The sequence below is a fragment of the Calidris pugnax genome, unplaced genomic scaffold, assembly GCF_001431845.1.
Source record: "Calidris pugnax isolate Ruff unplaced genomic scaffold, ASM143184v1 scaffold178, whole genome shotgun sequence".
NCBI lineage: Eukaryota > Metazoa > Chordata > Aves > Charadriiformes > Scolopacidae > Calidris > Calidris pugnax.
The window spans coordinates 73,717-88,450 of record NW_015090986.1 but is presented as its reverse complement, the minus strand read 5'-3'; the positions used below and the strand labels follow the sequence as shown (position 1 = coordinate 88,450).

General features: G+C 59.3%; 1 protein-coding gene across 3 annotated transcripts in view; it reads right to left on the bottom strand.

The window, feature by feature from the left end:
* Positions 1–248: 248 nt before the first annotated feature.
* TLN1 (talin 1) overlaps positions 249–14,734 on the bottom strand; it is a 30,581-nt gene continuing 16,095 nt past the window's right edge. Inside the window, exons 33-59 of one of the 3 annotated variants that reach the window (XM_014953904.1) lie at positions 14,521–14,610; positions 14,220–14,342; positions 13,898–14,041; positions 13,404–13,565; positions 13,175–13,315; positions 12,735–12,916; positions 12,252–12,384; positions 12,031–12,132; positions 11,199–11,369; positions 10,919–11,068; positions 10,694–10,795; positions 10,450–10,569; positions 10,001–10,147; positions 8,925–9,091; positions 8,501–8,684; positions 8,137–8,262; positions 7,720–7,836; positions 7,455–7,640; positions 7,256–7,363; positions 5,024–5,026; positions 4,175–4,280; positions 3,908–4,032; positions 3,496–3,621; positions 3,290–3,352; positions 2,883–3,065; positions 2,100–2,225; positions 249–1,487 (exon numbers count right to left, since the gene is read on the bottom strand). In XM_014953904.1, the coding sequence (XP_014809390.1) occupies positions 1,356–1,487; positions 2,100–2,225; positions 2,883–3,065; positions 3,290–3,352; positions 3,496–3,621; positions 3,908–4,032; positions 4,175–4,280; positions 5,024–5,026; positions 7,256–7,363; positions 7,455–7,640; positions 7,720–7,836; positions 8,137–8,262; positions 8,501–8,684; positions 8,925–9,091; positions 10,001–10,147; positions 10,450–10,569; positions 10,694–10,795; positions 10,919–11,068; positions 11,199–11,369; positions 12,031–12,132; positions 12,252–12,384; positions 12,735–12,916; positions 13,175–13,315; positions 13,404–13,565; positions 13,898–14,041; positions 14,220–14,342; positions 14,521–14,610 (3,519 nt within the window). In that variant the 3' untranslated portion in view covers positions 249–1,355. The remainder of the gene's footprint in view (positions 1,488–2,099; positions 2,226–2,882; positions 3,066–3,289; positions 3,353–3,495; positions 3,622–3,907; positions 4,033–4,174; positions 4,281–5,023; positions 5,027–7,255; positions 7,364–7,454; positions 7,641–7,719; positions 7,837–8,136; positions 8,263–8,500; positions 8,685–8,924; positions 9,092–10,000; positions 10,148–10,449; positions 10,570–10,693; positions 10,796–10,918; positions 11,069–11,198; positions 11,370–12,030; positions 12,133–12,251; positions 12,385–12,734; positions 12,917–13,174; positions 13,316–13,403; positions 13,566–13,897; positions 14,042–14,219; positions 14,343–14,520; positions 14,611–14,734) is intronic. The other 2 variants (XM_014953905.1, XM_014953906.1) reach the window with 2 other exon arrangements.

Here is a 14,734-nt window from a genome sequence, read left to right as displayed (position 1 = left end):
CAGCAACAAAATCCCCCAGGCCCCGTCCCGCGGCAGTGGCCCCCCGGCAGCACCTGCGAGGGCCGGCACATGGCTGGCAGCGGGGGTCCGGCTTGCTGAGAGCCTGGGGCTAGACGTGCCTCAAATATTTTCCATGCTGTATAAGCACCCGTGCTACACTCCCCCCACAGCCTCTGCTGGGAGGGCAGGCACCCGTGGGCCCCCCTGCCCACCAACCCTCCCTCTCCCCTTGATACCCAGGCATCGAGAAAGCAGGAAAACCAGATTTTATTGATGAACGCGTCTTTCCAAGCAGACATCAGCATCCCCCACCCCACCCTGGAGCTTCAGGGGGAGCTGGTTTCCTTTAATGTTTGATATGGGATGCTTAAAAGTATCAAAATAGTGAAAGAAGCCTCAGCAAGTGCAAAGGGGGAGGGAGGGATGGGGGTCCCGAAGCCGAGGAGGGGTGGAATGCTGGGCTGCGGGACCCCGGCGAGAGCTGGGTGTTAGTGGGCAGGGCATGAGCTGGGGGCGGGGGGAAATAAATGAACTTTAAAAGCTGCAGGCTCAATACTAGAGAAATGGAAAAGTTACAAAAATACTGCAGATCTTGGAAAACGATGCAGGCACTTGGGAAGGAGGAGGAGGAGGGCAGAGCTGGCTGGGGCCACGGGCAGGGGGAATCCCCGCGGGAAGGCAAAGAGCAGCCCGGGGAGTGAACCCATCACATCTTCCCCCAGGCTGAGCACAGGCACTACGGCTTCCAGCTCTGCTGGCTCCCCAGAGGGGCCCAGGTTGAAGAAAACGCTCATGGAGAGGAGCTCAGAGCCTCCCAGGGAAGCTGTGGAGGAAGGGGAGGAAGATTCAGCCAGCAATAAGGCAGCAGAGGTGAAAGGCAGCTCCAGAAGAGAGCTCAGCGAGGGGCCGTCCCGCTCCCTGCACCTGACGGCACAGAAGAGGGGCAAAGCCCGTGCGGAGGAGAGAGAGAAGGAAAGAGCACGAGCGGAAAGGAGACAAAAAAAAGGCACACAGAAATATCCCCAATACAGTTGAGAGCTCTCCAGCCCCGCACCCTGGGGCTGGCGGGTGAGCTCTCAGCCGGTGCGGCCCCGGCTCCCAGCCCAGCCGGGTCCCTCCGGACGCTCTGGCTGTGCGCTGGGTGCGTGCGGGAAGGTGGTCTGGGCGGCGAAGCGAGAGTTGCTGGTGCGGCACCGGCACGGAGCAGCAGCTGGGTTAGTCCCGGCGCTCTGGGTGCGGGCAGAGCCCTGGCCTAGCCCAGGCAGCCCTTGGCTTTGAGGCGGGTCGTCTTAAATTAGGAGCGGGCGAGCAGGCAGGCAGCCTGTGGCGGTGAAGCGGCGGGAGGGCGCGGGGGCTCAGTTCTGCTCCTCGTCCCGCAGCTCCGAGGGCAGGAACTTGTACTGCTGCTGCCGGATCATGGCCAGCTTCTTCCGCGCCTCCTCCAGCTCCCGCTCCTTGCGCAGCATCTCCTCCTGGGCGGCGATGATCTGCCGGGAGAGAGAGCCCCCGGGGGGGGTCATGGCTGACTCTGACAGGGATGGCCCGAGCCTCTGCTGGGGCCACCAATCCCAGAGCTGGGCTCTCTGGCTGCTGCTTCCCCCTTCATCACAGCCACAGCCTCCCTGGACCGGTGTGGCACTGGCCGTGAGGGCTGTTTGCTGTCCCAGTGGTGGCACCATGGTCCTCTGGAGATGGCAGGAGCAGCACAGCTCCTGGGGCTCAGCCCCACGTGCCCTGTCGAGGTCTCAGCTACGAGCCTGTGGCCAGGAGGCAGCGCTGGGACACATGGCATGCCATACCGGGCAGCTCTCCCCCCCTACTCAATGCTCTGCCCTTCACGTGTATCATGGGCATGGTGTGAAAAACGAGGGCACGACACTCCTAGGAGCGTGTACCATCACTGGCTGTGCCCGCTGCTACACGTGGCAGCACGAGGATGCAGCCACAGTGTCTAATTGGGTGGCACAGGGTTTTTGTGAGGCTCTGGAGACATGCCCCGTGCTGCTGGGTGGTAGGACTCGCTCCTGAGACAGGCACACACGGGTCGTTGTGGCAGCCAGAGCCTCTCCTGCCCCACCAAGAGCAGCCCCGCTCCTCACCTGTGCAATTCCCCCGACCATCTTCTCCTTCACCACCACTGTTTCGTCATGGTCCTGGAAGGCAGCTGCCTTCTGTGCTGCCTTCACCAGATTGTCCGACGCTCTCTTCACCGCATTGCCGGCAGCCTGCAGCAGGGAAGGGGGGAACAGCAGTGTTAAATCACAGCCCCTGGGTACGAATGCTGCTTGTTGAGTGGGGGGCTCTTGTCAAAGAACCCCTGCCCGAGGCCGGGCTGGCAGGCAGGAGAGGCAGCCAGGCACGCCAGGAGCAGCAGGCAGGGATTCCTTTACATGGCTCGCTGCCTTGCCACCCGCTCATGACCATTTCAGGCGCTGCTGCTCCCAGCTGGGCTCTGGCTCCTGTCTGAGCCGTGGGGCAGGGACTGGGGGACACCCCCTGCCGTGAGAGACCAGAGCTGGGACCCCATGTTAACTCCCCCAGTGCATGTGCATTAACCTCTTGTGTGCCATGGCCTCTGAGGATTAAGGGTACTACGTAACGTGTCCCCCAAACATTAACCTCCCAAATACCAATGATGCAGTGGACACATTTCAGGCATTCCTGTGCCCGTTCATCATCCCTGAATGCCACTGGGCTCAGGAGCCCAGCATCACCCACACGCCTGGCACGCAATTAGCAGTGAAGTCCAATCAACCTGGAGCTTGTGCTCCAATGAGCATCCCACTGGTGGCACGCAGCCCTGGGGAGCACCCATGCGCCCTCACCCCACTCCCACCCACCCCCTTGAGCAGCTGGGAGGAGAGGGGCGGCCTGGGACTCACCTGGAGTCGCTTCATGGCCTCCGAATCGTGGTCAGCCTTCACCTTGCAGGCCACCAGGAGCTGTGCCGTGGAGGCAGCCACCTGCTTGGCAGACGAGATGAGCTTCTCCTCGCTGGCATGGCCCTGCACCGCTGCATTGGCGGCTTCGCACAGGTTGTTGGTGGCAGCGGCCACCATGCGGGCCTGCAGAGAGAGAGGCTGTCAGGGAGGGTATGGGATCCTCCCCCTGACCAATCCCCCAAGGAGATCGTGGGACATGGGATGGTGAGAACCAGCTTCCATGTCATGTCTCAGCTGGTGGGATAGGGAGCAAGAAGCATGGCTGCTTCTTCTGCTGAGGAGAAGTGCAAGGGCAGACCTGCCAGAGAAGGTCCCCCCCATCCCCTGAGCATAACCTTGATACTCACGGCTGAAATGAGTCCCTGGGACCACTGTCCATCATCCACTGCATTGGCGGGGATGGCGCCCACCTGTGAGGAAGGACAGGAGGAGTGAGGCTCACCACCTTGTGCACGCCTTGCCATGGGGCATGAGGGCTACAAGCAGCTCCTGGAGAAGAGAGAGCCCACCACAGCCCTACGTGTTCTTATTTCTTTCCTTCTTGCAGCCTTACCTTTCCTTGGGCCACTAATTCTCGCTGGGCCGCTGAGGCTGCCTTCACCAGGGCGCTCGTGGCTGCAGCAATGGATTTGGCAGCTTCCAGGATCTGCTCCTCGAAGTTCAGGCTCTCGTCTGCTTGCTGTGGGGAAAAGCAAGGTTTGAGTCTCAGGCAGGGATGCTGGGACAGACAGAGCAGAGCAGGATGATGGCTGCGGGGGCTTGAGGGGGCACGTATAAAGCTGGATTAAGAGCTGTGAGATGCAGGAGAGCGTGGGTTGCCCAAGGAAAGTCCAGCTGGGGGTGTGGGAGACAGCAAGAGGGACCAGCTGTCAGATGGGGCTTCAGACCTGGCTGAAGCACAGGCAGGAGAGCCCCAGCCCACCCCAAGCTGAGCACAGGGGTCAGCCAAGGCTCAGCACCGCTACCTTGGGCTTGGCTCTCGGTTTCAGCTGCTCCAGCTTCTTGGCTGCAGCCTCAATGGCAGCTGCTGCCCCCAGCAGCTCGTTCTCAGCGATGACAGTGGGGTCTTCTGGGTCAACCCACTCCGTCCCTAGGAAAACCAGGAAGCCAGGCAGGTTAAACCTTGCGTGTGGCCTCACTTCCGACTCGCCCTACCTCCCCCATCGGCTGCTAAGCCCTCCACCCTAATCCCAGCCCTGGGTTCGGCCCCTTTGAGCAGGACCTTTCCTTACCTTTCATGGCCTCGGCTGCCTGGATGAGCTCGGTGACGGAGCTGGCCACGCGCTTGGAGTAGCCCGCCAGCTGCTGCTTCAGCTCGTGAGTCGGCTTCTGCAGGATCTGCGGGGAAGGGGCAGATGTAAGCACCTAGAAAAGGGGGACCTCAAAGGTCTGCTCAGGGCACGCTCCCCAGGGAAGGAGGGTGGGATCCTCCAGCTCCCCCATGAGTGTCTACAAATCAGGTGTTGCCTCTGGTGCTTTCTCAGGTGACCCTGGCTGGTCTCTTCCTGCTTTGGGATGGGATGAGCTTCCCCTTAAGCCCTTCTGCAACCACAGCTTCTGGGGCACCTCGCAGATACAAGACCCACCAGCACTCAGCAGGTACCCCCCTCCAGGATTTCTTCCTCCCCCCAAAGCATTTCAAGCTCCAGAAGCATTTCCCTCTTGCTGTCCCCATTTTGGAGATTTGTCTGCAAACACAAGCTGGGCAAAGGGGGATTGGTGACCCTGGAGCCATGTCACAGCCCAGGAGGGCTGGCGCCGCTGGGACAAGGTGGCAGGCAGAGCCATGAGGGTCACCAGGGTGGGGGAGGACACATGCACACACCACAGCACACACGTGTGCACACACACAGGGTCCGTTTGCACAAGCAGAGCTCACCGCTGGCCTGACCCACGCAGCACAGGCGGCAGCTGCCCATCAGCTAGAGCGGGTGTGAGTACACACGCACACATGGACCCCAGGGTCCCGGAGGACACACGCAAGTGCCACCCCAGCACTGGGCCGGGCACACAGACACGCCGTGAGCAAGGCTCATGCTGAGGTTAGACACCAGCAGGCACCCCAATGTCGCCTTACTCACCGGCTGACAGGGAGGGAGGGAGAAGAGAGAGAAGAAAGCAGTGAACGCCCTGGCCGGGACACGCGGGCGCTGGGGGGCACGGGGAGGGCAGGGGGAGGTGGGTGCTCTCCGGTGAGGGGTGAAGGGCAGCCAAGAGGAGAGGTGGGAACAAAGGATCAGAGGTCCCAGGTGGGGAGCTGTGCTGCCATCGTGAGCTCAGACTTCAGCCTCGCAGGGCCAGGGATCTGGGGCACCTGGATGAGGGTCCCACAGCCGGAGCCACCTACACCCAGAGCAGCCACGGAGCCGCTCTCCTCCTCGCCCCTCTTAACGCCTTATTTCTCCCCACCCTGAATTGGCTTCCCTGCAGTTCTCAGCCACCAGATCTCTCTGCTTTTGGAGGGAGAGTCCTATCGTTACCAAATACCAAGTCCCCGTGGAGACTCAAATTCCTTCCCCTCCCCAGTGAAATATGCAGGCTTTCCCACTCCTCTGCCGGGAGCCACGTTTTCCATCCCAAACAACCCTCTTTCTCGAGCCATAACCACATTCATCCGTACTCTGTGCCAGGCACTGTTTCCTGTGGGGACCCAGCATAGAGCAATGGACCTGCTGCTGCCGGGGAGCGGGGCAGCATCGCATCCTCCATCTCCCCTCCCATTCCCCCACCTCCTTCCTGCTCCCGGCTTCCCAGGAACCTGCTGCCCTCTGATAAACATGACCCACACGATGTTCCTGCCTTTACAAACCGGAGTACTGCAGAGGCTGGGGGCAGGGGGGGTCAGGGTTCTATCCTGGACATGCATGGGGCCATCCCAGCAAAGTCACCAGAGCTGCACACGGGTTGGAGTGCCCCAGCTTACGGCACACAGTGATGCGTGGTCTCATAAGCACATCCAGACTAAACGACACATTATTAAGTCTTCTACCCACTCTGACAATGTGTTTAAAACTGCTAAATGGTCTCTGTCTGGATCTGAAGGCACCCTGGAGGCTATGAGCTTACTAAGATGCAACTCCAGTGAATGTTTCATGGGATGTACCAATGTATGATACTCAAGAGATGTTACAAAGCAGCTGGATGGTTACATCCAAAATACAGTGCCACCTAGAACCACTTGCTCCTGCAAGTAGGGTGACCTCTGGCTCTGCCACAGTAAGTCATTAGCCCAATCATCTGTTAACAACAGGTCAGCCAGAGAATTCCTCCTCAGCCCTCCAGCCTTGGCTGCCATGACTTATGTGTGGCTAAAGCATCTTCCAGACATTTGATCTAGTTGCAGAGGACGGAAAACTCACTGCTCCCCTTGGAACTGTACCCCAGCGGTTACCTCCTTCGAATAAAACCACCCTTTGACTTCCCCTCCACCCAGCTTCAATTTCCACCCATCGAGTCCTGCCCGCCTCCTCTTTGTGCTGCAGGGCTGGTTGCCCTCTGCCTAAAGGGACTTTCCCTGCAGGAAACCACAGTCTGAGCCCCACCACCTCGTAACTGGTGAACCTGAACGGCACACTCTCACCAAGCCCTTTCAACCAGCTCAGTGAGACCTTGCTGCAGACTGGACTCGCCCTCAGTCTTTGTCCTAAACTCCATCTCGAGGGCTCCTGCAGCTCCGCGGGCTGCGTCTGTCCATCCCTCCAGTGCCCTCGACTCCACCTTTGAGATCTTGCCAAGAATGCAAACCGCTGGAAGGCCCTCACTGCATCCTTTCCACTGCCCTACTAATTTGCTTCTTGTGAAACCACACTCATCTTGCAGGACAGCTAATTAAAGCAGGCAGCTGAAGTCCTCAGGAGGACTCCGACAGAGGAAGACTGGATCAAAAGGGTGCAGCTGGCACTTGCAGTCATCACCTCTGTTGTCGTGGGCACTGCCTGTCTCCCACTCTGCTCTGAGCTTAACAAGCTCTGTTTTCACACTGCCTGAAGCCTCTTACTCCCACCACTTTTACTGGAAGCTGCTTCGGGATTTTGCTCCCGTGTTGTCGAATTTCCAGCCTCCATCTGTTTACAGGCAGTTAATCTCCGTCTGTTGTTAGCCAAATACCTTTCTTCAGAGCCTGTTCATCTCTCTGACATCTGCTTCCATGGCAGGGGCTCGGCCACATGCCGTGCCAGCACCGGCCGCGAAGGAGGCTGTGCAAAAACCTCAGTGGGAGGTGCAGAGCCCAGAGGACCTTGGGGATTTGAGGAGCACCCTGGCATCCACGGGCAGCCTCTGTCCACCCCAGGAACCGGGGTGGGGACACTCACCACCAGCACGTGCTCCAGCAGCTCCAGGTAGCCATCGGCGCACTCCTTGCCAAAGCGCAGCGCCCGCTGCCGCACGTCCCCGCTCACCTCCGGGTGGTAGGCGGCTTCCTGAAAGCCAGGAGACAGGGAAGCCCGGGTTCACATCCAGTACCATCCTTGCTGGCACCCACAAACCCATGCTAGACCCTGCCCACCCCACCTTGCAGGCACGCAGCATGTCCGCGATGGCGCGGCGGCTCAGGTTGGCTGTGGCGATGACGTCCTCCTGTCGACATGAGTTGCCAGCGGCCACCGCTTTGGCTGTGGCCATGGTGATGCCTTTCGTCATACGGATGAAGTCCTCCGGGGTGGAGACCTTGGCAGGAGGCACCGGGGAGGAGAAGACCTGCGAGGGGAGAGGTGGCAGTGAGGTGTGGGGCAGCCACCAGGAGGGACATCAGCCACAGCACCGGGGCTGTACTCACTGCCAGCTCCTGGCGGATGTGCTCTATCGTGGCCTCCAGCGCCCGTGTCCCTTTTGTGGCCTCGTCCTCAACAGCCTTCACCGTCTTCAGCAAGGAAGTGACGTTTGTCACCATCACCTGTGGAAGGGGAAAAGAGCCAGGTGAAACCCCACGCAAGCTCTGGGCTGCTGCCAGCACCTGTCCCTCCCCCCTGGTTTGGTCCAAAACGGCTCTATCCCCATACTCCACTCACACCACTTCATATTGTTCTCCCACCAATGCCTCCTCTGCATGCTGTGACCCACTTTATATGCATTCCCTTCCTACTCTGTGCCTCTCAGTTGTCCTCCTGCTCGCAGACAGGAAGAGAAGCCCCCCCTGCTCTTTCTCCAGCCTGCCCTGCCCCACCCCCTCCTTCACATCACACCCAGGTCAAACCTTGGCAGAGTTCTTCAGCTGGTAGACAGCAGGGTCATCCCCAGCTTTGCCAGCAGCTGCCTTGGTGGCACCGATCAGGTCTCCAAGTGCCTTGGCCACATCCTTCACAGCGTTGATCAGGACCACCTGGGGAGAGCAAGGCCAGGGCAATGGCTTGGCTACTGTCACACTCAGGCTGGTGGCAGTGTGGCCCAGCAGTGAGAAATCTGGGCACCCCAGAGCACAAAGGGAGTCCAGCTCAGCCAGCACCAGCCAAACCCCAGCCAACCCTCTCCACAACATGCAGGATCCAGCCCTGAGCACCACTCAACCCCCTCAAGCAAGTTACGAGAAGTCCCCACTCACTCCACACACCCCATCCTACCTGAGTCTCCGGGTCTTCAGATCCCAGGCTGGCGGCACCCAACTTCACCACCTCTGCCAGGCGGGTGATGGTGGACACAGAGGACTGGGCAGCCTGAGCTAGCTTCTCCTGGCTGGCCGTGGCGTTCTGCACCAGCACCTTGGTGTCCTCCACCAGCGCCTTAGCCGTCTTCAAGATGCCCTCCCTGGGAAGAAGAAGGGAGTCAGAGAGGACATAGCCCTCTACATGCACACATGGTCCTTGGGGTGTAGAGAGACTGAAGACCCTGCTTTTTGTATGTACCAACTTGAAGGGGAAACAGTGAGTGAGGGTGACCTGAACTTGCAGGTCTCCTTGGGGCTGGCCCACAGCTCAGAAAGACCATGGGACATAACCTGTCCCCCCATGGCTGGCTGAGCAGAGGCTGGATGAGGTGCCCAGGTACCTGTGGTCAGCGAAGGTCTCAGAGTTCTCCCGGTTGAGGGTTCCTGCTGTGGCAAACATGATGGTGGTGTCGAGGTCAGCAATGATGCCAGAGACAGCGCTGGCTGCCGTGATGCAGGCTTGTGTCCCACGGTTCCCAGCCTGCAGGGCTGCCAGCACGTGAGACACCTGTGGGGTAGGAGGAGGGTTGGTCACTGGGGAGCAGAGCAAGTTCAGTCAACTTCCACCACACACATCCTCTGACACCTCCCAGGAGGAAGCCGCTTCACACCAAAGAGAGGAACTGGGAATTGTGTGGTTTGGACACCCCTTCTTAGCTTCTATTTCTTTATTTTTACCCTGTACCTATTGTTTTGGGGGATCCAGAAGATATTGGACTCTGCTAGTTTCCAAATGAAAAAGGTTTACATGATGGGCATTGGAACATTGCAGCTCATATTCCTTCTTCAGCTGCTAAACTCAATTTCTGCACTTGGGCAGGCACTCATAGGAGAACTAGTTTTCTATTGGAAAGCAATCTTGGAAAGGATGGATATGCAGGCATGTGCCAGGCACTACAAACAAGTGTTTTGCTTTTGTACTCTCGCTTAAAAGCCTTGCTACTCTACCACTGCCTTATCCACTAGCGTTTTTTAGCCATATTTTCATCTGTTATTCAGAAGTATGTTTAAACTGACTGATGGACAGGAGGTTTTCTACCACACCAGAAAAAGATGAAGGGGAGATCGATCATCCAGCACAAGCTGCAGGCTTGGCTGGAGATGCAGCAACCGCTACGCCCACCGCTGCAAGAGATGATTTGGGGAGCCCTGGGATGCCACCAGTGCATGGATCAGTGTCCCCTGGGCAGGCCATCAGCAGGCAGCACCTGGATATCACACTTATCCATCACAGTACCAGCTGCTGTTATGGAGAGGGGGATCCATCCTCCACCCTGTCAGCTGGGCAGGGCGAGCATGGCTGAGAGACCAACAGGAACCAGGGGAGAACCTAGCATGGAGGCTCCAAGGGCACATGGCTCAATCCAGCATCCCTCCCACCTTGCCATGCTATCACCCCTCTCTCTGGACCACCTACCTTCTCGGAAACCTTGCGCGCACTCTCTATCAGCTCCTTCTTGGTGTAGGCATCGCTGGGGCTGCACTGCAGGGCTCCAGCCTTGGTGACCAGGGCAGCACAGCCATGACCCAGCTCCTGCACCCGGCGCTTGATGTGGGAGCCGATCTGGAGGGGAACACGTGTGTGAGGGAGCCAACAGGGAACTAAGCCCCCGCATCCACGATAGTCACTGGGAAGCACCAGCCACCTCCACCCAGCTCCCCTCTCCCAGTCCTCCCACTCAGCAGGGGGAAGAAGGAAACATGGCTTTGCTCCACGTTTCCACACCATCTCACAGGGGAGGTGTGAATGCTGCCTGCCCCCAGCTCCAAGAGGAGGTTTGGGTGCCCCTGTCCTCTGCTCTCCCACACCAGCAGACCCTGCTCTGCCCCACGGCACACTCCAGCTCTCCCTCCCCATGCTCGCACCTCCTCGTTCTCAGCGGTGAGGGCAGCTGGCTTGGCCTCTTGTGCCAACTGCCCGTAGTCGTTGGTGAGCTGGTTGGCCAGTATACCCAGCTCGTCTGGGTTGGTGGTGGATTTGGTGACCTGCCAAATGAAAAAGAGCAGGATTTAGAGGGGCTCTGTGGTGGGATGGGCAAACAAGGAAGGTGGTTGCCCTGCCTGGGTGGCAGGCAGTGCTTTCTACAGTGACAGGCTTGCTTGCACCCACCATCTCCTGCACAGTCACTGCAATGGCCTTGGCTGTCTTCACCATCGTAGTCTGGTAATCCACAAAGGTCCCCTCTGGCTCGCCCATTGGCCCCTCATCCAGCTGCAAGAGACCATCGGGAGACTTTGACTCCAGCCCCAGCCCAGAGACCTTGTAGGGTTTAACTATGAGTTTTCCTCTCCCTCAACCCCAGCCCTGGCCAGGTCCACTCCATGCTCCACTCACCTGGTTGATGGCCTGGGTGATGGAGTCCACCATGCCCCCCACAACACCTGCAGCACTGGCTGCCTCGTTCAGGGTGGTGGTCAGGTCCTCCACTGCTTCCTTCATCATCTGCACGGCCTCCTCCAGAGCCTCCTGGGTGTGGGCAGCTTGCTGCAAAGATAAGCCAGAGTGAGGGAAGGCAGACATCATGACAGGGATGGTGCACACTTACCCCGTGTCCACCATAAGACACCCACGTGTGAAGGGGAGCACACCACTGATATGTGACCCTCCAGCTCACCTTGGGGTTCCCACCAGCCTCCTTGGCTGTGTAGAGCATCTGCAGTGCAGACTCGGCCAGCGTTTTGGTCTGGTCCAGGAGGTTCATCTGCTGCTGGTGGTTGGGTGTTTTGGAGGCAGCACCGATAGCCGCCATAATGAGTGGCTCGAAGTACTGAGCCATCTGGGACACCTAGGGAAGAGCAGCAATCAGCACCAGCAGCTTCCAGCCTGGCTGTCTCGCACCTCTCCTCCCACTGTGAGCTCCTCCATGTGCACCAAGTGCCTCATCAGCAGCTCCCTGGCCCATCCCCACGTTACCTTGTGTCCCAGCTGCGAGGCCTCAGCCCGTGCTGCACTGGCCACAGGCTCAATCAGGTTGCTGATCTCCTGGACAGCTGTGATCATCTGGTTGTGCAAAGCCTGTTGCAAATAGAAATTGTGTGAGGATTCAGCAGGGCTGAGGTCTCCATGAGCTGCTGGGAGTTAGGGGGAGGGACGCCCGGCCCTGTTCAGCTTGCAGCAGCACGTTCCCAACTCACCTCCTGGGAGATATCTTCTCGGGGGGCCAGCTGCTGGCTGATGGCAGCAAGGGAGGCCTGGTCCACCTCCCGCATGCATCTGTTGAGGACCTCGATGGATCTGCTGCTGGTGGTTGGGCGTTTTGGAGGCAGCACCGATAGCCGCCATAATGAGTGGCTCGAAGTACTGAGCCATCTGGGACACCTAGGGAAGAGCAGCAATCAGCACCAGCAGCTTCCAGCCTGGCTGTCTCGCACCTCTCCTCCCACTGTGAGCTCCTCCATGTGCACCAAGTGCCTCATCAGCAGCTCCCTGGCCCATCCCCACGTTACCTTGTGCCCCAGCTGCGAGGCCTCAGCCCGTGCCGCGCTGGCCACGGGCTCAATCAGGTTGCTGATCTCCTGGACAGCTGTGATCATCTGGTTGTGCAAAGCCTGTTGCAAATAGAAATTGTGTGAGGATTCAGCAGGGCTGAGGTCTCCATGAGCTGCTGGGAGTCAAGGGGAGGGATGCCCGGCCCTGTTCAGCTTGCAGCAGCACGTTCCCAACTCACCTCCTGGGAGATATCTTCTCGGGGGGCCAGCTGCTGGCTGATGGCAGCAAGGGAGGCCTGGTCCACCTCCCGCATGCATCTGTTGAGGACCTCGATGGCCTCATCGCATTCCCGCTGTCCTGGAGCTTTGTCCCTGCGTGACAGATGGATCAGCCTAGTGCTGGCAGTTGCTACGCCACCCTTTTGCCCCCAGACAAAGCTAGTGATGGTGAGGGACAGGACCCCCTCCCAAGCTTTGGGGCAGCACAGAGTCATAAAGCCCAGGCATGCTGGCATGAGTTACCATCAACCCATGCCAGAGCTGGAGGAGCAGCTCCTGCACAGAACAAGTGGGACAATATCTTCTGTCCCATCCTTTGCCTTCACCCACCGGCAGTAGCCAAGGAGAAGATGAGCCCAAACATCCCCAGGGATGCTGGTTCAGAGCAGGGGTACCTGCCAGCAGGGATGGGGCCATGGCCAAGCACACAGGACTCGCCTCACCTCATGTTGGTGATCAGCTTCTTGATGGAGTCGGAGACAGTGCGAGAGTGGCCGGCCAGCACTGACCATTGTGGTGGGTCCTTGGGGTTGACGGCCAGAGAGCGGGCAGTCTGGATGAGGCCAGCAGAGCTCTCCAGCATGGTCTTGGCTGAAGAGACAATGGGCTCCATGGCTCTGCGTCCCTGTGTGAGGAGACGATGGATTGGTGATGCATGTGAGGGACTGTGCCTGGAAAGTTACCTCCGCCCCCATGACCCTCACCTTGGAGCAACCCTTTGAAGCCCAAGGCTTGCCACCACCTTCCCATCACACCCTCCCAAGGCACCAGCCCCACACTGGGGGTCCATCCCAAGCTCAGAAGGAGGCAGAGCTCCTCCTCACCCTTCAGCAGCCCCCATCACTGGCCAGGCCATGTCCTCCCTGCCCCTGTAGCATCCCACCTCTGGGCTGATCTGGGCAGGAACGGTGGCAAACTCCGGGTTGGAGGCGAAGGCGGTCAGGTTATCCACAGCCTCGATGAGAGGGGCAGTGGCTGCGCGGCACCGCTCCCTGTTCTCCTCGTTGAATTCGCCATCCAGGGCCTGGTGTGGAGAGACCAGAGCAGTTATCCAACCCCCACCATGGCCCAAATCCCATCCCCACCACAGTCCCCCAGCAGGGAGACCGCACCTTGATGGTCTTCACCAGGTTGGCCGTGCTGTTGGCCACCTCCTTGGCTGACTGGACAAACTGGCGCTTGGCCACAGGGTTGGCGGTGCGGGAGGAGGCCACACGGCAAGTGTTGCACAGGGCCGAGGTGTGCTTCGCTACGATGGTGGCTGCTGACAGCACCTGTGGGGAAGAGCAGGGTGAGGCAGGATCCACCATGACTTCCCACCCCGACAGCTCTCCCTTCCCACCAGCCCCACATGGGACACCCGTGAGGACAGAATCCCTCCTGGGACCCAAGAAGGATCGTCAAGGTCCTACACACCCATACAGCCCCCAGTCTGGACTGTCACTGTTGCACCAAAGGTGCCAGCTGGCTCCCAGTAGAGCTGATGGGGCCTGATGAGACACAAGCCATAATCTTGGCCAACCCTTGGGATGCAGCTCTTCCAGCTAGCTTCACACTCCCTTTCATGCAAGAACATGCCTGTAATGGTTCCCCAGCTCACACTCACCTGGGACTGGGTGCAGGCAGGGTCCACCAGGTTCTGGCAGGCCATCTGGATAGCTTGGTTAGCTCTGGCAAACTGAGTGGGGTCTACCAAGCCCTGCTGTCCAGCCTGGCTGTTGGGGTCCGATACCCCCACGAGGTAGGCAGCCTGGGAGCACAAGAGAGGTGGTGAGAACTCATGCACAGGGGAGAAGCTCAGAGCAGGCACGGGCTGCGGAGGGGGCTGGCAGCACCGTACCACGGGGCCAGGCTTTGAGGGACAGGGGAGAGGTGTGTATGGCAACTACGCACCAGGGGTAACAGGGCTGGGACTGAGCATGTCTCACCTGGGCAGCTGCCTCCGTCAGCCCGCAGAGAGCTTTGGAGGCGGCGCTGATGGAGTCGCCGAACTCGGGCAGTTTGCTGTTCTTGGCATTCTGGGAGATGCCAGCCATGGACTCGCCCAGCACCTGGAGGACACACGGTGCACCGGTTAGAAAATCACCTCCCACCCCCACAACATGCTCCCACGCTCAGAGCTCACTGTGCTTCATCAACAGGGAAGGAACCACCGCTCCCTTTGCTCCCACGTCATTCCTAAACCCCCCCTTTCCTTCCCCAGACCTCCACCTCCAGCTCAGGGCTCACCTTGGAGTTTTCCATGACACTGTCAAGGCAGTTGAAGTAGGACATGTCATTGACGGTCTGGGTGGGGTTCTCCAACAGCTCCTTCACCGTCTGTAGGAACATGGGTGTCACAGCCAAGGTGAGGGTCCACGTCCTCCATGTGCACCCCCTCTTTGCTCCCTCCTGCCCCTCGCAGAAGGGTGCAGTTTCCCCTTCCCCACCAACTCAGCCCCCC